General features: G+C 41.2%; 1 protein-coding gene across 3 annotated transcripts in view; it reads right to left on the reverse strand.

Moving 5' to 3' along the window:
- Nucleotides 1-27930, reverse strand: part of DNAH9 (dynein axonemal heavy chain 9) — a 316438-nt gene that overhangs the window by 208142 nt on the left and 80366 nt on the right. For all 3 annotated transcript variants that reach the window (XM_088801911.1, XM_088801910.1, XM_088801912.1), the window contains exons 20-26: nucleotides 23418-24288; nucleotides 14270-14400; nucleotides 13807-13933; nucleotides 9488-9640; nucleotides 8138-8263; nucleotides 5243-5482; nucleotides 4767-4927 (exon numbers count right to left, since the gene is read on the reverse strand). In XM_088801911.1, coding sequence (XP_088658037.1) covers nucleotides 4767-4927; nucleotides 5243-5482; nucleotides 8138-8263; nucleotides 9488-9640; nucleotides 13807-13933; nucleotides 14270-14400; nucleotides 23418-24288 — 1809 coding nt within the window. The remainder of the gene's footprint in view (nucleotides 1-4766; nucleotides 4928-5242; nucleotides 5483-8137; nucleotides 8264-9487; nucleotides 9641-13806; nucleotides 13934-14269; nucleotides 14401-23417; nucleotides 24289-27930) is intronic.

A 27930-nucleotide genomic window follows, 5' to 3' on the forward strand; every position in this document is an offset into this window, starting at 1 on the left:
ATTCAGAGGATAGGAAAATCTAATAGTCAATAAACTCATAAAAATGCTCAGGCCTGTGAGCAATTAAGGATATCCAGATTCAAATAAGATACCATTTTATCTTACAAAATTGACAACATTTTAACAATACTTAATGCTGGTGAGAATATCGTGAGGTGAACAGTCTCATAAACTGCTGGTCAGAATGAGAGCAACATTTTTCTCAAGAATAACTTAAAAATACATATCATCTAATTATCCTGCTTCTTAGAATCTCTCCTGGGGAAATAATGAGAAATACAGTAAAAATTTATATATAAATGAGTTCCTGGCAGCTTTATTTTTAATAGTAAAAGCTTAGATATAACATAAATATGTCATATTTACATAAATTATGGGATGCTAGTAAATAGAATGTAATTCTACTAGTATTAGAGTGGATTAGATGACTAAAGAATAAGCACATGATACAATGTGACATAAAAAAAGCAATCTATGATATTTTATATACAGCATATGACTGCAATTTCATCGTTTCAAAATCTACAACTAGAAGGAAACAGACTAAATGTTAGCAATGATTATCTCTGGGTGACTTTTATTTTCTTTGTTTACAGATTACTAAGTTTTCTAATAAAAATATCAGAGAAAAACTTTTTTAAAAAAGTGTCTGACTTTAGCTAGGTGTGTCCTTGTTCAGCAAATTACCTTCAAAGACTTTTGCATCAATTATATCTCACCTACTTGCCATAGTTCCTGAGAAATTAAGAGGTACTCAAAATTGATAAGCAGTTGATTAAAACATTACTTAACACAGCAAAGGGCTGAAAGGGCATTTGTGTGTGAAAGTGAGGGAAGGGGAGTAAAGGGGGAGGTCATCCAAAGGTTAAGAAACAACTTATGAGAATTACTTTTGTTCAGCCTGAAAAAGCATTTCCATTTACATCTCAGCTTTGTGCCAAAGTCCTGCGACAATGGCTGAGCCATTGTGCCTGCTTATGTATTCTAGTCCCGTCCAGGCAGTGGGAAATTCCAAAGAAATAGGCACAATCAGTCGGATGTACTGTAATGTGGGTGTGCTTTTAATGAATGTGCAAAGGTTGTACGGATCAATTGTCCATTTGATTAATTCCTCTGGCAGGAGAGAATTAAATGTACTTAAGCTACACACCAGCAAAAGCTGAATGCTCTTTAAAATGTGATTTTCTGTGTTAAGGCCAATTTTTTTCTGGGCAAAACATTTCTTGAGATAATAATGGAAGTCAATGAGAAAATGGAATTTGCCATATAAATATTCACAACATACCACTTTGTCAGAAAAGCATCAAATGGGCAAGACAAGGTCAAAGTCTATATGGTATTTGCCATTATTTGCAGCAAATCTTCCTTTCAAGTCCTTATTTATATCATTTCATAGAAGAGGTGATAAATTCCGATTTTAGAAATTCACTGTCAAAACTTTACCCTTTCCCTCTATCAGGCATTCATCATTAGCTGACCAGAGATTTGGAAATCCAAAAGAGGTAATTATCTTCTTCAACTCCTTGGCAGGTGTGAAGCCCCAGGGAAAAGAGAAGCCTTGTACTTTTTTATCACATGGAATGATACTGTCTGATATGTCAATGGAAAGCAAGGGAATATTCTTAATTGTATGGAAAAGCGGGGCCCATGTCCAAAGTCTCAGAAATCATTTCACTGAATTCACTCAAGGAGTATTTCTTGAATGCCTAGTACGTGCCAGGTATGGTGCTGAGTCCTGAGAGTAGAGCAGTGAGCTAATCAAAGTCAACATTATCACGGAACATATACTCTAGAGTGAATGGCAGACATTAATCAAGTTGCTCAAATATATGATAACTTCATTATTCTGTTCCAAGTGATATCAATTCCCTATTAGCTCAGATTCCAAGGCAGCAGACAAAATCACCACAAAAGAGAATACCGGACTTCCTTCCTGTTTAGGATAGGTGTCTTGCTGAGAATCACTATAAGACAAAGACACATAACAGGGTCCACTCTGCTCGAAGCTTGAGGTGTGGAAACTTTTCCTTTAACCCACACGGAATAAGTCCCTCCAGCTGACCGAGCCCAAGTAAAGCCCAATAAAACCCGGCAGATGCCAAGACCCCGAGAACTGTTGCTGCCTTTACGGTCCCAGCTGCAGAGAAATCTGCATCTGCCTCTGAACAGACATTACCTACCTTTTAGCCTAAGCTGGGGCAGAGGAGGGTCAGTTCCCAGCTAAGAGCAGAAGACAGAAATACCATTTATCCCAGGACCTTATTCCCGTTTCCTTCTCCAGGAGCCAAGGCACAGACACAGTCCTGCATAGATCCCTCCTCTGAGACAACCTCCCCTTCTTGATTCTGTCTATTCTTATTTTTAAATATTCAAGTACCATTCATTCACTCGCCAGATATTAATTCAACATCCAATGGTACTGGTGACATAGCAACAAACAAGACTGACAAAGGTCCCTGACTGTAAAAAGTTTATATTCTGAAAGAGAATGCAGCCAACAAGCAAGCAAGCAAGGTCATTTCAGAATGTGGGAAACATCAGGAAGAAGATAAGCAGAGAGATCCATCAGGGTTACTGGGACGTGTGTGTGCGCGCGCGCTGGGAGAGGCTGTCTTTTAGCAAGAGTGGTCATGGAAGGTCTCCTCAGAACTGAGAGTAGAACTAAAGGGGAGAAGGTGACAGTGGAACAGAGAGTGTGGAGAAGGACATTCCAGGCAGAGGGAACTACGTGTGTAAAAGGCTCTAAGTCGGAATGAACTTAAAGGGATCAAGGAACAGAAAGGAGGTCAGTGTGGCTGGGGTGCAGGGAGTGAGGCGTCAGGCTTGTTGATGGGAATTCCTAGGTCCCACGAGGAATCCATATTTTCGTCAGTGCAGTGAGGAGCGACTACAGATGGTGATGTGACCTCGCCAGGCTTCCACAATAAACAGCAAGTGCGGAGTGATTTGAGTGGGCTTCTGAGTATAAGATCTTTGTAGAATAGGCAAGAAAATGAATTAAAGAAATGAAAAGCACAGGGGGACATGAACCATGAGGTCTTACTTTATGGATGATGTTTGGAGTTTCAACTACTCTGGATTTCCCACATCCCTATTAATTCCATGAATATAGTGATTACAATTTAACTAAACATTATTTGGAAATATATCTGAGGATGTAACCAGAACACATGCAATACCACTTAGAATTGGCAGAGGGAAAATTAAGATCCTATTTGGCCATCTTATCCTTCAAAATTTATGACAATCTCTTCACTGCCTGCAAGTCACTTCGAGTGAGCCAGTCATGCAAGTATGCAACTCTTTTTGAAGAGAAGAAGAGATTTAGTGTTGAATGGAATGATAAGGGGAAAGGGCACCAGCTCTTAGAAGACTTTACAGAAGTCTCAGCAGAATTAAAATATCATTTCTCACATGGATCATGACCTTATTCCCTGTCCTTTCTCTCCTTTGCCCACGTTCTGCTCGCAAATAAATCTTCATAAAATACATTTCAATCGTTTTATTCCTATGATGAAAAATTTTCAATACTTTATCACTACTTACTTACTTACTGGTGAATGTATTCTTCACAATTTACAGTCTGATTCTTAGCTGCTTTCCGAGCCTTATGAACAACTAACCGCCTCCCCCAAAGTCAAGACTCTATTCCCTCTTCCAGGAACATGTCTGGAGCTTTCCCATTTCCTCAATGACTTGCCCACAAAAATTCCATTTTCCAGAATGCTTGCTAGTAGCTCTTTAATTTGGGGGGCTCGCAGACCACTTTAACAATGAATGAACATTATATAGACCCTCTCAATAGAAAGAGTGACATGAGCACAGATTTCTGTACAATGTCACGGAAACCCTGACAGTCATTCTACAACCTACTGAACTCCTACTGGAATCCCACACATCCTTCAAGGGCCAGGTCAGATGCCCTCTCTTCCTTGAAGCATTACCAGTCCTCTTCGTCCCACAGTGGGTGGGACCCTCCGTTCCCAGAGTGCTTACACTGCTAAGTCACTTGCTTGGAAATTTGCAGCATATGGCTTTGAGCCCTATCTGATACTACGGTCTTGCACTTTTTCCCCTGCTGCTATTTAAATTTTTATCTACATACGCGTATGTTTTATTTCCCTCACTAGAATCAGAGTTTAAGGGCAGGACTTGTTTTAGTCATTCCTAGTGACTAGTTCAGTGTCTGGCATGAATTCATTTATAAGTGAATTAACATGAATGGCAGAGAATATGGTTCCCTAAAAAATAGGAACTACCTTTATCTTTGTATCCTCAGAGTGAGAGGTGCTGAATAAATGTGCTAATTGATTGATAAGAGAAAAAGTAATAGGGATACTTTACTGAATATTTCCACACCAAACTCCTTACAAGCATTGCTATCTTTTACCCTTACGAGACTCATGTGAGGTGTGAGCTACTACCTCCATTTCACACATGAGGAAATCAAGAATTAGGTCAAGTTTTTCATGGTCAAATAGCTGGTATGCATTAGAGCCAGCGTTAGAATGCAGGTGTGAATGACTACCTGGTCATTTCCTCAAAAATTTACATCTCATTGATTTGCTCTGTGGTTTGTTCTGAGAAGGACTCTGCCCTACATCCTTTCCGTTTTATTTTAAATCTGTTAAGTCAGCCCTCCCCCTCCCCCCAGCAGCTCTGCGGACAAATAGCAAGTGACAGTGGCCTTGATCCTAGATGGCGGTTGGATGGCCTGGGCCAGACAGCAGTAGGGTTCTCTGTCAATGGCTGATGCCAGCACTCACCTGTCTGTCAAAGGTGTGATGACCAGGCGAGGTGTGTTCCCTAGGTACTCATAGGAATACAGAAACTGGGCGTCACAGATATTGGCGAGGCAGTGTTTGGCCTCGTCATCCCAACGATGCCGCAGCTGGGACAGCCAGACAAAGGCCTGGGCATTGTCTACCTAAAGAGAGAGGGGCAGAGAATATGGGTGAGACACAGTGTTCAACAGGTAGCGGGTGGCCCCTTGGCCACAGGATGGCTTGGATATTATCGACCAGTCAAGAATTCAGCACGCTGTGCCCACCTCAGCACAGAAAGCATGAGCTGCTCTGATTACTCTGTTTTCCTGGCGTTTTAAAAGGTCAGAGCAGCCAGCTCTTTAGCCAGTGCAGTCTGAGGTCCCCATGTTTTGGCTATATGCAAGCTTCTCTCTAACCCCAATATTAATGATGTAGCTGCCCACAAAGAGGGACAGTCCTGGATGTTTGCGACTCACCTTCTGAGCAATCATCTTTGCCACCACATCGCGGGCATGCACGTCGATGGTGCATATTGTCATGATTTTCTGCCGGTCCCCCTTGGAGAGCTGGCCAATCAACATGGTGATGAGGGTTTTCAGCTGGGCCACTTGCTTCTTATAATAGTCCTTCATGGCATTCTCATAGCCTTCCTCCAGCCTGGCAAACGCAATGCCCACCTCTGTGGTCCACCAGATCTGAGTGCAGGTCAGGGCCACCTGTGGCGTCAAGAGTTGCTTAGTAAAGCTACTATGGAGACTGTCTCCAAAACCAGCCCACTCATCACACAGAAAGGACTCAGAATGTAAGTGGGTGAGTGACATAAGCCCATCCCTCCCTCTTCCACCAGCACGGACTAAGTGAGCCACGTGCCTCTAAATCCTTGGCAATGGGAAGTGGTTACAACACAGTGGGGAATGCACTTTCTGCTCTTGAAAAACATATCATTTGGTTGAGAACAACTAAAGACTTACTCTAGACCAGGGGTGTCCAAACTGCGGCCCGCGGGCCAACTGCAGCCCGCGATCCATTCTTAATTGGCCCGCAGCGAATTCCAAAAATATATTTAGTTTACTTAAATAAACCAGGTGAGGCAATATGTACTTCACCTTGAGTGAGTGGCCTGGCTGTTTGTGTATTTTACCGCATGTGGCCCTTCGTAAAAAATGTTGAAAAAAGTTTGGACACCCCTGCTCTAGACAATGCCAGTGGCTTTTAGACACTGCTACACTGATCATTCCATTTTGCAGCGTCTTTCCTGTGTTTGAGAGGAGAACAATATCTCAACATCTCAACAACACTCGGTCTTCCCTCTGTTCTAGAAACTCTTGTGGCCCGAGCGTACTAATTTAGTGAGCCACTGCTTATCATTTGTGGCCTACGTCTGCTTGTCCATAATACGTTCACTACATTTTTTATTTCTTAAAACCTATCACCTTGAAAGGCTTACTCTTGAAATTCAAGGTGAATTATACTGAAATTCAATGCGGTAGTGTGATTTGCATTTTTCAGAGTCTCAAAATAAATGGATAAAGTGATTCAAACGAGCATTTCTTTTGTTCAGTGAAAAACTTAATATGAAAAATGCATAATTTTGATTATTCATGGCAGAGAATTTAGATTCATTGATCATCTGCAGGCTCCTCTGGTTTGGGAGACACGGTTCTAGATGATATGTCACAATAGTAGCAGGCAGCAAATTTTCTTGTCTCGAACTTCTGATCCAGGTAAACAAGGGATGCTGATGGGAATTATTTCCTTTGTGAAACAGAATTCTGTTGCAATAAAGAGTACCATTTCTTAATTTATCTGGGTTTTTTTTTTTTTTTTTTTAATTTATTGGGGTGACAATTGTTAGTAAAATTACATAGATTTCAGGTGTACAATTCTGTATTACATCATCTATAAATCCCATTGTGTGTTCACCACCCAGAGTCAGTTCTCCTTCCATCACCATATATTTGATCCCCCTTACCCTCATCTCCCACCCCCCACCCCCCTGTTTTCACCTTTGGATTTAGACATATTGGATGTTGTTAAAGAAGTTCCTCCTGCATTGTGATTTTTTGGGGTGATTTGATTGTGAGGTGCCAACTGTACTATTAAAAAAGACACCTGCTGCAGTCCTGACTTGTTTCTCTTCTCACTGTGTGTTTACACTTGCTGTCAACATTTTCCCACTTTCTTCTCACTTCTCAACCCCACGCAATGTGGCCCCTTCTCTACCACTCCACGGAAATGACCTCACCAAGTTCATGTCCACTCCTCAGCCTCTTTACTTTGCTTGATCTCTTAGAAGTGCATGGTGTAATTGACCTATCAACAATTTCTTTTTTGGTTCCCATGATTACCATTTTCTGGGTTTCCTTATATCTAAAATGGTGCTATTTCTCATTCTGCTTTGCTAGCTCCTCCTTGCCTACTCAGCCTCTGAATGATGCTCAGGGGTTTGTTCTACGCCCTCATCCCAGTCTACATACCTTCCAAGGGCAACTTTATCTACTCCTACGCCTACAATGACCACCAAATATCAGCAACCTCCAAATATATTAGCATCAGTAGCATGCCACCAACGGGGGAAGGGATGAGAGCTGTGCTACAGCCAGTCATTTAAAAAAATTCCTCATTAGTTCTCCCCTTTCTCTTATTACCCTCCTGAGAACCCTATTAAAGATTCAGACATGACTTAGAATCAAGTCAGAATCCCTAACATGGTCTATAATTGGCCTCAAGTTTCCTCTGCAGAATCCATCGCTGCCTCTTGCTCCCTCCTCCCCTTACTCTCGCTTCAGCCACACTCAGTTCCTCACACACAGTACGCTCTCCCTTGCTGCTGAGCCTTCACCCATGCTTTTCCTCATGCTTGGTTGTTCTTTCCCTCCATCTTTAACTTGTTGTCTCTTATATCAAATCTCAGCTTAAATATCGTAGAGGGCTGGTCCCCAGCCCCCACTACATAACTATATGCTCCTGGAGTACCCTCTTATCATCATACTAGGTCCCATTGTAAGTGACTGAATTACACACCAGTCTGCAAACTCCAGCCGTGCAGGGTTTATTGTCTTGTTCCCTGCTGGTGTCTCCTGTACGCAGCAAAAAGCTTAGCACGAAGTAGGCTGCATCAACGAGGTGAATTGTTTCCATTTTCTCCCTACTGTAGCCAACGAGGGTAAAAATGGACAACCCTTCATTCTCCAAGGTTATGGCTGACAATTCTCTTGCTCCCTCTTGCTGACCCCTCACAGACCAGCCTCTCCTGGTTGCGAAGCAAACAGTAAGTTTGATGTCTGGTAGCCCTGAAGACTGAAGGAGGCCCCTGAGGAATACAGCCTAGTGGAGGATCGGGGCCCACAAAGTCCTGGTTAGGACAATACCTGAGCTGGATAGTCAAAAAGCCACAGCTCCCTCGGCTTCTCCTCATAGGCAGTGACCCCTTCTGTCATCTCATGCCTCACGGTGGCCTTCATGTGAGCAAGCACATGGTTCAACCATATTTCCACCTGAAAGAAGAACTCTGGGTTAGTCACTGGGCTCCTACAAAGACATTGTCACTAATACATTTTCTTCCACCCAGCCTGAGGCAGTGAAGAAAATGGAGCCCCGGCATGAGGTACAACCTCAAATGGCTGCCAGAGGCACAAGGAGACATTTAATTCATGTAACCCAGGACAGCAATAGGTGAGAAAAGCTCAATTAGCAACAGGTGGATGTGCCCATTTGGAACACGCAGGGCAGACAGGCAGGTTAAGGGGCTGGGGGGTAGGGGCTGCCATCCAGAGTTTATACAACGAAATCCTAGTCTGGGTTGAGCTAGGTGTAAATAAGTCAGTAGATTCTCATGGCTGTGTATGCTGAGTATGGAAATGTAAGCCAGGATTGTTTTTCCAACTGCATGGTTCTGGGTCTACAAAAACAACACGTTCTGAATCAAACCCTAGGATGCCTTTCATAAAATGGAAAATGTCTGATTATTTTCTGGTGTACTAGAAGATACATGTGGATGAAGGTGGAACTCTATAAAAGATATTTTCTCCAGTTGATACTTTGGGTTAGATTAGAACTAGATTAGGACAATGCTTTGTTGGGTCATTTAGGATAATGGACAAAGAAGGACTTATACCTTAGTGGTAATGGTGAAGGCTGGCAAGGAAGTGTAAAGAGAGAATCGTCCCATGTTTTGTGTTTCTTGAATTGTATATGGGAAACTTGGAGGTAGTAGTTCTTGGAATCCGGTGGTAGCTGACTCTCCAAGGGTTAGAGCTGTGGGAGGAAGTGACTCTGAGGTGTATTTATACAGAGAAGTGACATCTCAGGAAAATGGTTGACTTTAAAGGATATTTTCTCCTGGAGGAGATGTCAGTGTGCCTGATTACCCTGTGGGATGCTCCAGGGGGTGTCATGTTCGTCTCTCGGGGCTGCTAATCATCTTGAAATCCTTTTCTCATTGACTCAGGGAGTTGTTTATGTGCATTTCATTCCTCTCGGCACAGGTCTTTGGTTAAGGAAGATATATGAATACTGACACATGTCCTTCCTAGAGAGAGGAAGGCAGGCACTAGAAGCTGCTCCAACGTCAGTTCAAGTCAAGGGAAGCTGGCAGTCCCTGGGCACAGACAGCAGTTCTGGGCCAAGGTCAAAAAGGCTATCCTGAAGGTTGATGCTGACTGTATTTGTATGCACACCCTTGAGAAAGAAAGGGAGAAGGAGAAGGACGTTTCCATCACCTGCCCACTGCAGTCGCAGGGCTCACTGAAGGCCACATATTCTTCTTCCTTGCTGTACATGCCAAGACTTATCTTGGTTGTTTTCTCGCTGGTGTCCAGCTGGAACTGCATCTTGGCCATATTGTCAAAGAGTTTGGAAAGATGGCGTTGAACCTATAAAGGGAAACCATGCCAAAGGACTGGAGAATGTATCCAGGAAGTTACTACTCGGTATTATTTAGAGGTCTACCTTGTGACAACTATCAGAGCATCGGGTACCAAACATTTAGAAGGAAACCTGTAGGGATGATGGTGATGTGAGGATGGGAATCAATTGAATTGGGTAGAAGTGGCCAAAGGAATATAATACTAGTGGGAATCATGCATTGGCTACAAACCAAAGAAGCCACCAGTTAGATTAATTTCTGTTTGATCTCCTATGGGTGGGAACAGATTGGAGAAAAAATAATGGTTAATTCATAAGCCCTCTTACTAAGAAAATACTACTGTGTGGCAGGGGATAGGCCCAGAGAAGTCTGCAGAAGAATGCTAACATGCCCAGGTCTAAAGGGTCAAGTGCAGTGGTGACAGTGGCCTGTAGAAGGAGTCACCCAGTTGTTGGAAGTGCTTTGGTGCAGCAGACTGTCCACAGGGTCCAAAGCAAGGGCGGGCAAGCTCAGTCCAGGCAAGAAGCCTGGTCATGCCAGGCTTCTCCCCAGCATGGAGTCTCAGGACACACAGGCCTCTCACAGGGATGCCTCGGGCAGAATCTCTAGGAGGGATGCTGCCCTGGGGCCCTGAGGGGAAGGAAACAGCAGCCTGAAGAAGAAACAATAAATAGAACACTGCCCTTTGGTAGAGGTTTTTTAAGTATAAGGTCCTTTAGGCTGCTGGTACCCTGAGGGTAGTCTTAAATTTACAACAACTAGCTCTTTAGCTTGTGAGATGAAAGGAACATTTTTGAGTATATAGATGAACTGTGAAAGTATTCGAGGAGAACTCACTCACAGTGACTTGGGACAAATATATTAATGGAGTGGACCTTTTTTATCCAAGAACAAATAGCAGATTAACAAACAAACCAACATGGGACCTAGGAAATTGTGCTGCAACTTAAAAGAATGAGAAAACAGGACTCAAAATAAAGAGTAAGGGTGTGTGTGAATGTATGTGTGTGTGTGTGTGTGTGTGTGTGTGTGTGTGTGTGTGTACACACACACACATATATATACATACACACTCACACACACACATATATATGAAGCTTTAACGAACAAAACAGAATTATGAAAACATCACCTTGTATTGTGTTCAATTAATGAAAGAAACATGAACTCTATATAATATGAGGTGAAAGACGAGATGGTAGAGGTAGAAAAATAAAATAAGAAAACCAACAAATAACAGCACAGTCTGTAACAATATTAGCAATACTAAAGGACTCATTAGCACAAGCAAATTAAATAGGGTGGATAAATTGGAGAAACTATTGCAGAATGCCAAGGAAAAAGACTAAGAGATAAAAAATATGTATGAACATATGAAAATATGTATGAATATATGAAGGAAATGTATATAGCGCAGAGAAAATAAAATCTCAACTAATGGAAATATGATGAACCTGAGGGAAAAATTTATCCAGATAAATGGAATAGAAATATTAAAAGCTTACTGAAAGATAACTTTTTCAAGATAATGAAAGCCTTGGTTTTCAGATAGGAAAAAAACACCTCATCACGTGTTGGAAACATTACTAAAATTAAGTATCTATAATAAACATACACAAATTTTCTAAAATTAAAATCTAATTTAAATTTTGATCTCTTGGACATCCACATAGAAAGAAACTAGTCTACTTATAAAAGTTTAAAAAAAAAATCAGACAGGCAGGCAGGCAGGCCTCAGATGAATTCTCTGTAACAAGAAACATCAGAGCTATTCCTGCAGGAATTTGAGGGGAAATTGCTGTGACCCATGAATTCCAAATCCAACCATTCATCACTCACATGCAGAAACTAAAGAGCCTCACAGATATAGAAGGAATTGAGGGTTATTCTATCATGCTCCATCTCTGGGGGCGGGAATATGGGGAACCACTTAAAGATTTACTCAAACCAAGTAAGAAATAAATATAAATAAATATTTAAGAGTGAATATATCATGTATAAAAAATATAAAAGGTCTGACAATGATCTTTGAACCTTCCTATACATAGAATTAATGAACATATAGTTACAAAACAGAATGCGAATGTGATAAATATTTCAACTCCACTGTGCATGGGCTATTTTGGAAACAGTTCAATCGATAGGGGGTGGAAAAAAGAAGGCATGTAACTATTAGGGCTAGTCTCTCTTTAGTACTTCCTTCTTACCAACAAACCAAAAACATAATTTCACTAAGTTAAAAAGTTAGCGACGACAGGGGCGGCCAGTTGGTTCAGTTGGTTAGAGCGCAGAGCTCATAACACCAAGGTTGCTGGTTCGATTCCCACACTGACAAGTGAGCTGCGCCCTCCACAACTAGATTGAAAACAACGATTTGACTTGGAGCCAATGGGTCCTGGAAAACCACACTGTTCCCCAATATTCCCCAATAAAAAAATTTTTTTTAAAGTTAACGATGATAGAAAACTTATGCATGGGTGCCATCTTTTGGCTCTGTTGGAAAAGCTCTCATCCGTTGCTGGTGGTGATGCAAAAGAACACAACTGCTATGGAGGGAAATATAGCAAATCTAACAAGACCACATATCATTTACTCTTTGATCCAGCAATCTTACTTCTAAGGAATTTACCTAGAAGATAAACCTCCAATAATACAAGGCCCAAAGTTATTCAATGTCAGATTATTTGCAATTGCAAAATATTATAAATAACCTATGGCAAAACTATGGTATATTGGTCCATGGGGTACGATGCAGATGTGAAAAAAATAAGGGAGGTAAGGAAGCTACCTTTGAATTGATATGGAATGATATGGGGTGATTTCCAGGATATAACTAAGTAAAAAAGAAAGCATGCTACTTTTTGTGCAAGAAAGAAAGGGAAATAAGAAAGTATAAACCTACAAATGTAGATGCATATCTACTTATTTTTGCAAATATAAATATAGGAAAGGTAAACCAAAAACTAATGGAATTGGTTACCTATTAGCTATAACTTTTGACTACAGGGGGACTGAAGGGGAGGTGGTGATGACATGTTAGGAATGGGTGAAGAAGTGATACTTCTCAAATATCTTTATGCACAGTTTGACTTTTAGAATTCTGCATATTCAAACAATCAAATAAACAAGGATGAGAAAAACCTTAAAACTGAAATCAAAGAGAACCCAACTATACTTCAAATGAATAACAAAATCACACTGAAGGAGGAAGCGAACTCATCTAAGTAACTTCCTAACACAGCATTTTGACTATAGAACAGTCTAAAGGAAACTAAGAGAACTATAAACAAATCTTGAACTCTTCTTAGGGTGAGGAGAGAGGAGAGCTAATGCAACATAAAGCAGAGACATACTCCATCCCTCCCAGCCATCATTTTGAGACTCAGACTGTGTGATCTGTAGCAGTGGTTCTCAGCATGTGGTTCCCACAGCAGCAGCATCACTTGGGAAATCCTCAGTATCGCAGATTCATACCGACTGAATCAGACTCTCTGGGGGTGGGGCCTAGGAGTGTGTATTTTAACAAGCATTCCTGGTGATTCTCACACACTCTCAAGTTTGACAATCACTGACTATAGCTCCTAATACAACACTGCTTCAATTAGTTACTTTATTATTAAAAAATTTTGTAACATAGAAGGCTTGGCTTCTTCTATTTTACAGATGAGGAAAGTTTGTTTTGAAGAAGCCCAAACTCTATGTCTAACAAGTGGCTACAACAAGGCCATAGAACCCCCAAATTTGGGCTTCTCATATACACTCTTTCCACTAAACCACCCCAATGTTCAATTAACACAACTTCTATCTTATCACCCAATGGACATTTTAGCTATAACTTTTAAGCGCTAAATCTCTTAAGATTTACTAAATCTCTCTGTAGAATCAGATCAAAGGCATTCCATGTAAAGACTCAGCCCCTTCCACCTTTGCCATCCTCAAAGCTTCTCCATTTCTACTTTAGGGAGTCAGAGCCACTGATGGGTTGGAGGGCATCCTGAGAGGCAGTCATGGTGGGAATGAAGAAGCTCTGAGGGTAGGGATGATGCTGGTGGCAGCACTGGACTGAAATATGCACACTGCTGCAGAGAGGAGGCCTAATGGGGAATCCGAAACTCTCCTGCTGGGAGCTCCTCAGACCTTCTAGATGTTTCTACACGCGTTCCCTCAGCTTACCTGCTGCGGAGCTGTGCCGTTAGAAAGGATATCTAACAGATCAGAAGAGGAGAGAAAGTAAAACCTAGGGAAGGCAAGCCTTTTGGTATCCAGGTACTCCGCCAGGGCCTTCTCACACAGGTGTAATCTGAGGGCAGACACAGAAAGTCCTAAGTTTGCCTAGATTCATCGTTACATAGATATTACATAAATGCAAAAATATGCAATACAATAGAATACATGCAAAAATCAGAGCAGAAACACTTCAGGGTATTTGCAAACATTCACACCGATAATTCCCACCAGAATAAACACCTCTAATAATACCACATAGTGCCCAATATCCAGGAAACCAATACACACACACCGACACACGTATCACTCGCTCCCTTGCACAGTTAAGTAATGTAAGGATCTCAGAGACTGAAGGGCGAAAGGAAATACCGCCTCCTTCCTTACAAACGGGCAGCAAGCCGGCCCTCACCTGCTCTGAATATCTTCCAGCTTTTCATAAAGACCTGATTTGTTGGTGGCTTCCACTACATTTGGAGTTTTCTGAGCATCATATACTAGTTCTTTAAAGTCAATGTCAATGCCTTCAAATCTTTCCGAATCCTGCAAATAAAAATGTGGGGAAAAATTAACCACTACGCCTCTTAATTCCAAGAAGCTCCCCTTAAGTAGCAAGTCAAGAGCAGGAACCTGTTCTTGGGCTTCCTCACAGAAGGAAATACCTCAGCTTAAAACAGCAGCTCTCAAACAGCTTGGTCTTAAAACCTCTTTAATCTTTAAAATAATTTGTTGGAATACAAAGAGCTTGTATCAACATATCTTATATATTAGAAGCTATAAAAATTTCAAAGTGGAGAAATTTAAAAATGTTTAATTCATTTGAAAAGTAACAACATTAAACCTATTAGTTAACATAACACGTATTTACCTAAAATAATTGCATTTTCCAAAACAAAATAACTTAAGAAAGAAAGGGGCATTGTTTCATTTTTTATTTTTACAAATCTCTTTCATGTCGGACTTAGAAGATGGCCAGATTCTCTTCTTGGCTTCTGTATTCAGTCTCTTGTGATATCACGTCATGTAGCCTCTGGAAAACTCCACTGTATTGCTCATGGAAGAATGAGCATACAGAAGGCAAGTGACATTTTAGCATTTTTATTTATTTATCTTCAACTAATTTTTTCAGTTATATTTGACATTTAATATTATTGTGATAAGTTTCAGGTGTACAGCATAGTGGTTAAGTGGTAAGACATTTAGATAATTTACGTAGTGATTCTCCCCAATTAGTCTACTACCCACCTGGCACGATACATAGTTGTTGCAACATTATTGACTATATTCTCTATGCTGTATTTTCAGCCCTGTGACTTTTCTGTAACTACCAATTTGTGTTTCTTAATCCCTTCACCTTTTTCACCCAGCTCCCTAAACCCCCTCCCCACTGGCAACCAGCAGTTTGTTCTCTGTACCTATGAGTCTGTTTCTGTTTTGTTCGTTTATTTTGTTCTTTAGATTCCACATAGAAACGAGGTCATATAGTATTTGTCTTTCTCAGTCTGACTTATTTCACTTAGCATAATACCCTGTAGGTCCATCCATGTTGTCACAAATGGTAAGATTTCATTCTTTTTTATGGCCTAGTAATATTCCAGTGTATATATGTACCACCTCTTTTTTATCCAATTGTCTATTGATGGGCACTTGGGTTGCTTCTACATCTTGGCTGTTGTAAATACTGCTGCAACGAACATAGAGGTGCATATATCTTTTTGAATTAGTGTTTTGGATTTCTTTGGATAATTACCTGGGAATGGAATTGCTGGGTCATAAGGTAGTTCTGTTTTTAATTGTTTGACGAACTTACAAAACATTTTCCACAGAGGTTGTACCAATTTGCAATCCCACCAACAGTGCACCAGGGTTCCCTTTTCTCCACATCCTTGCCAACAATTACTGTTTGTTGATTTATTGATGATAGCTATGCTGATAGGTGTTATTTTAGTTTGCATTTCTCTGATGATAAGTGATGTTGAGCATCTTTCAATATGTCTATTGGCCAAGTGCATGTCCTCTTTGGAGAAATGTCTATTCAGGTGCTCTGCCCACTTTTTAATTGAATTGTTTACTTTTTTTGGTGTTGAGTTATATGAGTTTTTTTTTTTTAATTTTAGATATTAGCTCCTTATCAGATGTATTTTTGACGCATATCTTCTTCCAGGCAGTAGGCTATCTTTTTGTATATTTTTTCTTATTTCCCTTGCCCAAGAAAATATATCAGAAAAAAATATTACTAAGAGCAATGTCAGAGAGTTAACTGCCTATGTTTTCATCTAGGAGTTTTATAGTTTTGGGTCTTACATGTAAGTCTTTAATGCATTTTGAGTTTATTCTTGTATATGGTGTAAGAAGGTGGTCCAGTTTCTTTTTTTTTTTTGCATATATCAGTGTAGTTTTCTCAACACCATTTATTGAATAGACTGTCTTTACCATAATGTATGTTCTTGCCTCCTTTTCTCATAGATTAAATGACCATATAGGTATGGGTTTATTTCTGGGCTCTCTATTTTGTTCCATTGATCTATGTGTCTGTTTTTATGCCAGTACCAGGCATTTTGATTATTAAGCCTTGTAATATAGTTTGGTATGAGGCAGCATGATAGTTCCAATTTTGTTCTTCTTTCTGAAGATTTCTGTGGCTTTTCAGGGTCTTTTGTGGTTTCATGTAAATTTTAAGATTATTTGTTCTAGTTCTCTGAAAAATGCCACTGGTATTTTGATAGGAATTGCAATGAATCGATAGATTGCTTTGGGTAGTATGGACCTTTTAACATTGTTAATTCTTATCCACGAGGATGGTATATGCTTCCCTTTATTTGTATCTTCTTCAGTGTCTTATAGTTTCCGAAGTCTTACAGCTCTTTCACCTCCTTGGTTAAATTTATTCTTAGTTGTTGTTTTTTTTTGTTTTTTTTTTATGCAATCGTAAATGGGATTGTTTCTTAGCTTCTCTTTCTGATGGTTCATTGTTGGTGTATAAAAAGGCAATTGATTTCTGAATATTACTTTGTATCCTGCTACTTTACTGAATTAATTTATCAGTTTTAATAGTTTTTTTGGTGGAATCTTCCAGGTTCTCTATATGTAGTATCTTGTCATCTCCAAATGACAGTTTTACTTCTTCTTTTCCAATTTGGATGGACTTTATTTCTTGTCTGAGTGCTGTGGCTAGGACTTCCACTACTATGTTGAAAAGGTGAAAGTGGGCACGCTTGTCTAGTTCCTGATTTTAAGAATGCTTTTAGCTTTTCCCCATTGAGTATGATGTTAGCTGTGGGTTTCTCGCATAGAGCCTTTATTATGTTGAGGTATGTTTCCTCTATTCCCACTTTGCTGAGAGTTTTTATCATAAATGGATGGATTTTGGCAAATGCTTTTTCTGCATCTATTGATACAATCTTAGGATTTTTATCTTTCATTTTGTTTATGTGGTATACCACATTAATTGATTTGTAGATACTGAACTGACTTAGCATCCCAAGAATCGTCTACTTGATCATGCTGTATGAGCCTTTTAAGGTATTGCTAAATTCGGTTTGCTAATATTTTGTTGAGGATTTTTGCATCTATGTTCATCAAGGCTATGAGCCCATAATTTTCTTTTTTGTATTGTCTTTGTCTGGTTTGGAATCAGGGTGATGGTGGCCTCCAAAAATAAACTTGGGAGCTTTTTCTTCTCTTGAATTTTTCAACTAGTTTGAGAAGGATAGGTGTTATTTCTTCTTTGATTTTTTGGTAAACTTCACCTGCGAAGCCATCCTATCCAGGACTTTTGTTGGTTGGGAGTGTTTTGATTACTGGTTTGAATTTGTTAGTAATAATCAGTTCAGATTTTCTCTTTCATCTTGGTTCAGTCTTGGAAGATTGTTGTTTCTAGGAATTTATCCATTTCTTCAAGATTGTCCAATTTGTTGGCATACAATCATTCATAACAGTGTCCCATAATCCTTTGTATTTTTGTGGTGTCAGTTGCCACTTCTCCTATTTCATTTCTGATTTAATTTTCTGGGGTCTTCTCTCTTTTTCTCTTGATGAGTCTGGTTAAAGGTTTATCAATTTTGTTTATCCCTACAAAGAAGCAGATTTTGTGTTATTTTTTTTTAGACTCTAATTTGTTTATTTCTGCTCTGATCATTATTATTTCCTTCCTTCTACTCACTTTGGGCTTTGTTTTCTGTTCTTTTTCTAGTTCCTTCAAGTGTAAGTTTAGATCGTTTGAAATTTTCTTGATTCTTGAGGTAAGCCTTATTGTGATGAATTTCCCTCTTAGGAATGCTTTCGTTGTGTCCCATAGATTTTGGAGTCATTGTGTTTTCATTTTTGTCTCAAGGTATCTTTTGATTTATTCCTGGATCTTGTTGTTAGCAGCATATTATTTAGCCTCCATGTGTTCGTGTGCTTTTCTTTTATTTTCTTGTAATTGATTTCTAGTTTCAGAGAAGATGCTTGATATGATTTCAATCTTCTTTAATTTATTGAGACCTGTTTTGTGGTCTAACATGTAGCCTAGCTTGGAAAAAGTTCCTTGTGCACTTGAAAAGAATATATCCTGCTGCTTTGGGGTGAAATGCTCTAGAAATATCAATTAAATCCCTCTGGTCTAGTGTGTCATTTAAGGCCAGCTTCCTTGTTGATTTTCTGTCTGGTAGATCGGTCCATTGGTGTCAATGGGGTATTAAAGTCCCCTTCTATGATTATATTACTGCTGATTTGCCCCTTTATGTTGGTCACTATATGCTTTATATACTTAGGTGCTCTTATGTTGTGTGCATAAATATTTACAAAGGTTATACTGTCTTGTTAGATTGATCCCTTTATTATGCAATGCCCCCTTTGTCTCTTATTGTAGTCTTTGTTTTAAAGTCTATTTTGTCTGATATAAGTATTGCTGTCCCAGATTTTTTTTTGATCCCTTTCACATGAAATACTTTTATCCATTCCTTTATTTTCAGTCTGTGTGTGTTTTTTGACCTGGAGTTGGTCTCTTATAGACAGCATATGTATGGGTCTTGTTTTCTTATCCATTCAGCTACCCTATGTCTTTTGATGGAAATATGTAATCCAATTACATTGGAAGTGATTACTGATAAATGCATAATTATTGCTATTTTATTATTCATATTTATGTTCTTTCCCTCCCTTCTTCTTAAAGAACTCTTTTTAACATTTCTTGTAATACTGGTCAGGTGGTGATGAACGCCTTTAACATTTTCTTCTCTGTGAAAGTCTTTATGTCTCCTTCAATTTTAAATGGTAGCATTGCTGAGTAGAATAGTCTTGCTTATAGGTCCTTGCTTTTCATCACTTTGCATATTTCGTGCCAATCCCTTCTGGCTTGCAAAGTTTCTGTTGAGTAATCAGCTGACAATCTATGGGAGCTCCCTTGTAAGTAACTATTTGCCTTTCTCTTGCTGCTTTTAGGATTGTATGTTTGTCCTTAACCTTTGCCACTCTAATTATAATGTGTCTTGGTGTGGGCCCGTTTGGGTTCATCCTGTTGGGGACTCTCTGTGCTTTCTGGGCTTGTATGTCTATTTCCTTCACCAGGTTAGGAAAGTTTTCAGTCATTATTTCTTCAAATAGGTCCTCAATCCCTTGCTTTCTTCTCCCTCCAGTACCCCTATTATATGAATGTTGTTAAGCTTGATGTTATTCCAGAGGTCTCTTAAACCATCCTCATTTTTTAATTATTTTTCTTTCTTGTTGCTATTCTGATTGGGTGTTTCATGCTACCTTGTCTTCCAAATCACTAATTCAATGCTCTGTTTCATCTAGTCTGCTTGTGATTCCTTCTAGTGCATACTTCACGTCAGTCATTGTATTCTTAATTTCTGACTGGTTCTTTTTTACAATTTCAGTGTCCTTTTTTATGCTTACCATCTCTTTGTTGAAGTTCTAAGTTCCTTGAGCATCCTTACAACCATTGTTTTGAACTTTGTATCTGGTACGTTCTTTGTCTCCATTTCATTTAATTCTTTTTTTCTGGAGTTTTCTTTTGTTCTTTCATTTGGGACATATTTTTTTGTCTCCCCATTTTGGCTGCCTCTCTGTGTCTGTTTCTATGTATTAGATAAATCTGCTATGTCTTCCAGTCTTGGCTGGGTAGCCTGATGTAGTAGGTTCCTTGTAAGACGTAGTAGTACAGTTTCTTTGTTCACCTGTGCCTGGTCCTTCAAGAATGTCCCTTTTGTGGGTTTTGTGTGCCCTCCTGTCATAGGTCAGCCTTGATTGCTACTGGCAGATCACTGGGAGGGACTGACCCTCAGGCTGACTGGCTATGGGGTTTGACCACATCCACAGTTTACGGGCTGCTGTGAGGAAGACCTATACCACAGGCGGGATTTGGCACAGCAGGCTCTGGTGCCTGTTGAGGTCACCTTTGGGTCTGCTGCTTGTGGGGCTAATTTGGCAGTGCTCTGCTGTGCTCTCAAGCCAACCTCCAAGTATGTTGGTTGTGGGGCTTCTCGTGAGAGTCTCCATTTCAGGCCCATTCAGCCACTGCCTGTGACTGGCCAGGGAATGCCTGGTAGGTATTACAAAGCAACCTGCTGTTGGTCACTGCCTGTGCTAAACCTGGAGGCCATGGGAGATGCCACACTGAGAACCGAGGTTGGCTGCCACCAGTACTAGGCCTGGGGTAGCGCCTCAAAAAGCCAGGATACCCCAAGGCCTGCTGCCAACCGACAGCTCCCTTAAGACTTAGCCACTGATAGATCCTCGTGCAGTATATGAGTTGGGTGAGGCGAGGTCTTAGGTAGTCACCAGGGTGTGATGAGTGGTGTTCACTAGGTTACTGTAGATTCTGGTTTGGTGCTAGGTGTGAGTCTGGAGCTACTCAGCAAAAAGTCTCAAGAGTACACCTCAAGCCACCCACCTGGGGCCTGAGGACCCCTGGGAGTTGTCCATGAAAGAGCGCAATGCATAATTGGCTGCTCATTGAGAAAGGGTCTCCTGTCTTGGGCAAGTTGGGTGGGGCAGGTCCCGGGGAGTCACCAGGGTGGATCAAGCGGAGTTCACCAGACCAGTGAAGATTCAGATTTGGCCATGTGGAGGACAGCTCAACACAGAAAAAGATGGCACCTACCTGCTTGCTGTCCAGGAGAAGGATTCTACACAGGGAAAACAGCGACTGTCCTCTAGTCCTCTCTCTGAAGCCACTCAACTCTGTCTCTCCCTGTATATCTCTGATGCCTCTTGAGTCACTGTCCCTCCACTGGAGCCCAGGGTGAGTGCCTGCGAGCAAGTGAATCTGTGCATGGGCCCTTTTAGAGGACGTCAGGATTTCCTGAATCCTTCTGTCCCATCCTGAAGGTCAGAATCCCCACTGTTTTTCACAGCCAGATGTTGTGGGGGATTCTCTTCTCTGCAGCAGTACTCCAGGCTGAGGAGCTGGGTGTGGGGCTGGGGTCCCTCATTCCTGCAGGGGGGAACTCTGCAGGATATCCCTTCTGATTCTCAACTGCTACACACAGGTGTGGGGCCAGCCATTCCATGTCTCCATCACTCTGACCAGTCTTGACGTGGCTTCTTTATATTTTTAGTTACAAACCTTCTGTTCAGCTATACTTCAGATGGTTCTCCAGGTTAATGGCTCTATAATTTAGTTGTAATTTTAATGTGGTCACAGGAGGAGGCTACCACAGTGTTTATCTACGCTGCCATCAAAGATTACAAGCTGACATTTTAGCATTTTTATTAAGCTAGGTTTCATCTTGAAAATCCCCTGAGAAGGTCTCAGGGACCCTTCAGGGGTCACTGGACCACACTTTGAGAGCTGTTGACATAAAACATAATACCAAATCATGTAGATAGTGGATTCAATGCTCTTTCTAGGTCCATATATAAGTTTTTACTATAATCAAAGTGAGTTTTTCCTGAGCAAATGATTTCAAAGTTGATTAGATATCATCATTTCTGCCAAAACACACACACCCTCACAGTGTTGTTGAAATGACTGAGACAATAATATATGCAAAGCACCTTAGTCCCTTACCTGTCACTTGCTAAGAGCTGTGGTATTATTATTACATAACAACAACCATAATGGTCTGTGCTATGTGCACTATTTTAACTATTTTCCTGAAGTAGGTACTAGTATTATACCAATTTTCATGAGGAAACCAAGCCAAGAGAGGTTAAGTAACTTGCCCAAGTTCCCACAGCTGCAAGTGGGAGAGTTAGGAGCAACAGCCCCAACAGCCCCAGTCTGCTCCAGACCTCTGTAACCCATACCTCTCTCCTAAGAAGATTTAAAAACAAGAAGGTAGGGTAAAGCAAATTACAATTTCTCAATGAGAGATTTTGCTCCAAATAAAGATGAAAAATTATCAATGTTATGGAAGCATCCAAAAATATCTAGTATAAATGTTTGAATAAAAGGAGCTGAATAGAAAATTATAATTACACCACGAAGAGTTATGTTAAAATATGTATACATGTCAATAAAAGTTGGGAAATATTCATAATGAATGAAAACAGTTATGAGTCAGAGTATAAGAGTATGACTAATTTTGTCATATTTTGAAATTATCTCTATTATTGTATCGCTAATACAAAGAAGATAAATGTATATTTACACATTTTAACACAAACTTATGTTTGAGAAGTTGATGGTACTAATTCTTTATTATGTTTAATTAAAGTCTCTACAAAACTCTCCACCTGTGTCCTCATCTCCTTCTAAGTAAACCTGCTCCAGTCACTAGCACTGGAGATAAATAAAATCTGGCTTGTTAAATTGGCTTAATTATAACAGCCATAACAGAATTGTTTTCTGTTATTTTTCATTCCAAATGTACAACCTTTATATGATTTTGTGGAATGAACTGGGACAATTAATGTTTTAATGGAATGTGCTTTAACTTTTAAGCAAGGCCTGGACAACATGTGACATTTTGGAGGCAAACTGATTTGTAAGCAAAGAATTTGCTATGCTAAAGAGATAAAGTCTGTAAAAAAAAAAAAAAAAAAAAAAAAAATTTTAATGAATTAGAGTCCACTGAGGGGGTAAGTTAGTGGCACATTAATTAGGACAAGAGGCAATCAACCACAGGGAAGGTAATAATGAGAACGCATATTTTAGAGAAATTCATTGTTCACTATTTAGCTGAAAACTGGTATTTAAAATTTGGCACAGGCCAGAGGTTTACAGAATGGCTCACTGCTGAGAAGGAACCTGAATTTGCCTGGAAAGAATGCTCCCTTCTAGTCTCCACCTGCACTGTAATTATCTGCAGAGAAACCCATGTGTAGCTCATCCCAAATTGCAGTAGTAATAGTTTTGATCTCCTTTCTTGTATACACATTAAAAAAGAAAAATAAGTTCTCCTTTCTTTTCCCACCTGTCCACAAACAGACTGACTGGTGTGCATTTCACCTTCTCTCTTTTCCGCTGCCTGACTTTTGGTGGCTTGTAAGATCGTGGTTGGTGGAGGTGCGTTTGAGTGAAGCCAGGGCAGGCGGGCAGAAGAGGAAAGAGCTAGAGGATGCAGGAACAGGGTGCTCTTCCCTTGACTCAGGTAAGGGAACAGAGAGAGCAGGGTTTCCTTAGCACGTACCTGTGGCAACTGAGCCCGGATATCTTCAGATCCAATAAATATACTTTCCAGATGAGACCATGTCCTCTGCATATCGAACCAGATAGAGATGACAGCATCAGCTGTGGACAGCTTCTTCTGCCAGCCTGACACTTCCTCCAGGAAGAAAGCGATGTACTTGGACACCATCAGGTTCTGAAGCTGAACTTGGTTATCCTCCAGAACCTCAATGAGGTCCTCATCCGAACGCAGCAGGGGGATGTTGGTCCGCGGGTGGGGCTCGTACTGGAATTCCATGCCAGCCCAGGTGGTCTGCAGCTCCTTTAAGATCTTCTCCATGCCCATCTCTTTCACAGCTTTGTCCACAATGCCCCTGACCTCGTCCTCAAAGTGGTGCAGCTGGAGCTGCAGGAGGTGTGCCAGGGTGGTGTCCTCGCCCATGGTGAAGCTCACGCCCGTGGCCTGCATCAGCTGCCTCCAGTGCCGGTCCCGGATGGCCGGATTCTGCAGCTCAGCCACTGCCCTCAGGGAGGTCAGGGTGTTCAGCACGGTGCTTTCCAGGCCTGTGAATGCATCCCAGGCCCTGACCTCCTTGTCAAGGTTCCGTATGTGCCTAGTAAACTGTTTGCACTCCAATTCCATGGCCTCCACGTTAATATTCCTCCACGCAGTGGTCTCCCAGGCATGGATAGTGGAGGTCACCATGCCAATTGTGTCCCAGAGCTCCTTCAGCTGGCAGACCTCCTTCCTGCACTGCTTCAGCTGCTTGTAGTCAGGAATGTTGACCTCAAACAAGCTGGCAGAATCAGAAATGGAGGCCATAGTGGATTCCATCTGCTCGATCTCAATATGCCTGGCATCCAGCAATTGATGAGGGTCAGTGCTATCAAACCTACAAAACACAAGGTGTCCCTCTGTAAGTACAGCACACCAGTAAGTACCCATTTCCTAAAATCACCAAAGGAACACCAGCTCAGTCCTTTAGATGCTGAGTATTTTAGCAGACAGCAGTGATTTTCAACAAAGCCTGGGAGAAAAGACATTCAGGGAAGATTGGAATACGATGAGCATAACCAGTCGGAGGAAAGGCAACTGAAGAGGAACATCAAGCTTGGATCCTTTCTTCACATCCCAGGAGTTAAAAATACTCTCATCCTCCACTTCCCCAGCTCCCCCATCCAGGTGTAGAGGAGAACGCCCATTTGTTCAAACTCCCTTTGTACTCTCTTTCCACTTATCGGCTCCCACACAACTCGACACCAAAGAGCATTGTCTTGTTACCTATAGAGGCTGTAAAGTCAAAGCTTCTGCCAGGAGCTACTAGTAGTAGGTAGGTAAACTTTAAGTGACAGAGCTGGCACTTACAAGTCCCAATCTGGCATTGCAGCTTTTATCCAGAGCCCTCCTGGCCAATCCCATCTCAGGAGCCGCGTGTGTCACAATGATACAACTGTGACATCATCGACCCATCTCCAGGTGGCCATAGCCACAGAAGTGCCCTGGCCCAATTCCTGCCCAGAGACATACTCACAACAGCTACTAGTGGTAGGTAGGTAAACTTTAAGTGAGAGAGCTGGCACTTACAAGTCCCAGTCTGACATTGCTCCCTCCAGGGCAGTGGCTCTCAGTGTGGCTGTGTACTAGAATCTCCTGGAACCTTTAAATAATCTCCCTGCTCAGGCTGCTCCCCAGTCCAAGTAAATCAGAATATTTGGGGGTGGGACCCAGGTGAGGGCATTTTTCAAACTCCTTGGGGGGTTGCAATGGGCCAGGTTGGTGTTCCTTGTGGTGAAGCTCACCCTGATGGCCAGCACCACTTTCAGGCAACAGTGTCTCCAAGTTCAAGAACCACTTGAAGACTGAGCACAAAGCCCCCACCAAAGCGCTATATAGTAACTGCTGCTTTGCTTCACTATGTGCCTCAAGGCAGGCTCTTAAGTCCCTCTGCCAGGCTGTTCTTGATCTGTTCCTTCCCCCCTTTGGCCTGCTCCCTCCCTCATCCAGGGGTAGCCTCTGGTTCTGTACTTGGACTTCTGTAAGCACTATAGCCAGCTTTACAAGTTTAGTTCACGTTTCCTCATCGTCATCACGTCTCTGATGCTGATGGCACACTCCCACTGTTCCTGATCTTCACTACTTTATCCCTCCAGAATTGCATTCCTGGTATAGCGTCTCCTCCAACTTAAGAACTCTACCTGCAAAGGAACCCACATGGGCAGATAACATCTCTTTGGTCAGGAGCACCCAGAACCCATGTGTTCAAGCAGCCTCATTTTCCTCCCCTAACCTCCCTTTACCATTTCTCCCCATCTCCAATCTCAGGTTTTCTCGTTTCTGTGAGCTTAGAGGGCTAGATATTGGGGATACCCTGACTTAAGGGTGAATACTATGGTCCTCTAAAATCAGATCAGAGCATCACAGGGTGTATCATCAAGGGGAAAGTTGAGAAGAAATGAGTGACTAGACAATTGGCTATTTCCTCCGATCATGTGTGTGTGTGTGTGTGTGTGTGTGTGTGTGTGTGTGTGTGTATGTGTGTGTGTGTGTGTGTGTGTGTGCACATGTTGCCTGGTGGGGTGTGGAGGGGAAGGGAAAAAGGTAGAGAATGACATACAAACTCTTTTTCTTGAACTGCCTCTTCTCTTGGTTGTCTTTGGAAATATTTGAGTTGACGGATGGCAAGTAATCCTAATTAAAGCCATTTACCTGAACTGCTCACTACTTAAGCCTAATTACCATGCAACACAATAACGGTCATGCATACCATTAAATTAGTGTCAGATTAACTTTGATGCTTGCTATGTTTGATTCCTGCTTGTTCAATCTAAATAGTTTTTGGCCCATGTGCTATGATTGTGGATTTACATCTTATGAGAGGGAGACTGAACATCATTGCCCCGCACCGTTCTCCAGCTCCCAAGTGTTGCAGAACAAAACACAAGGTTGGCCTTCTCAGAGCTGAAGAGGGCCCTCTATTTATATAGGCCAGGAGCTTTCTCCCCATAAGAGCAGTAGAAAAAAAACGTGGAAGGAAAGAAAGGGAATGTCCTCATGGCAAGTGGTCCAGCAGAAAAGATTGCCACTCGAGTGGTCCTTCTGCTTGTTCTTCATTTCCAAAGACTAATTGTTGGTGTATGTAGATTCTATCTTTTATCTTGACTAGACTGAACTTGAAAAGTGAACTTAGCCTCTTTTCCAGCTTGTATCTCTCCAATGCAAGCTCTATCAGACAAATTCTAAAATCCCACATTGTATTTATTAATGGAGTATAATTGAGGAATAACTTATTAGGTAAGATATGAGCTATTAGAGTGTTTGGGGGTGTACACAGAAAACAAATGATCTTTCTAACCATTTCCTCAGCACATATGAACATCCTTAAATCAATATCAGTTCCTCAAATATTTGTAAGAGGTGACCATTTGTCAAATATATTCCAAACTTCATCTACCCTGAAGCATAATTTTTATTTATCGTTTAAATTTGTGGACAGTCATTTCCTGTAGCTGAGCACACATAAAAGTTAATTTGGCCTAAGTAGTGAAAGGAACCTCTGGACACGAGGGCAGGTAACCTTCTTCCCATTTTAAAACTCTAGTGCAAATTGTCACGATATTCATAGACCTGATTAATGTGCCTAATAAACTTGAAACCGTTCTCCAAACCCTGAGGGAGCAATACAGCATAAGAACAGGAAAGTAATAGGAGAGAAAAGGGTGTAGTAAGTCTTTGAAATGGAAATAATAATGCATAAGTATTTTAATCTAAAAGAGAAATGTCTGGAAAGTCAGATGAATAAAACTAGAATGAAGAGAAATGGAAATACGGTGCTCATGTGTGTGATCTTAGAAAAGTGATTGATTCCAACCTGACCTAGACATGAGCAGAGAGAGAGAAAAAGAGAGAGAGAGAGAGAATGGAAAAGTGACTTAAATTAATTCTCAGGACGCTGGCAGTTGGTAAGAATTAACCTCAGTACCACACCTGTATATACAATGAACGATGGCACACCTCTGCTTGATACCCCACAGGTATCATAAAGCACATGTCTGATCTGAATTTGTGATCTTTCATTTCTTCCCATTCTGTGGCTCCCATGTCAGTGAGCAGTGAAAACAATACCTTCCACTTAGCTGTCTGAAATAGAACGTAGAAAATTATGCTAGAATCTCCTCCCTGCTCACCTCCCATACTTAATCAATCCTGCTGATTCTCCCTCCCGAATCCATTCTCCTGTCTCCATTCTCACCGCCACTGCTTCAATTCAGGACTACGGCTTCGCACCTGGGTAGTTGCAATCACTGTCCCATGGAGCTCCTGGCCTTGAGTCTGTTTCACCCTGTCCTGCTCCTCACAGGCATGAGAGTGTGGTATTTACATTACGTCCTTCTCAGCTTAGGCTCCTCAGTGGGTGGTCACAGTCCAAACCTGGGCACATGGACCTCTCCATTCTCATCTCCCACTTCCTGCATTCCAGCCATACACACATGCGGTTCCCCAGCTACTTCTTACATTTTCATCCTCTGTGCCACTG

This window comes from Rhinolophus sinicus, chromosome 12, assembly GCF_057876585.1.
Source record: "Rhinolophus sinicus isolate RSI-liver-muscle chromosome 12, RSI-T2T, whole genome shotgun sequence".
In the NCBI taxonomy this organism is placed as follows: Eukaryota; Metazoa; Chordata; class Mammalia; order Chiroptera; family Rhinolophidae; genus Rhinolophus; species Rhinolophus sinicus.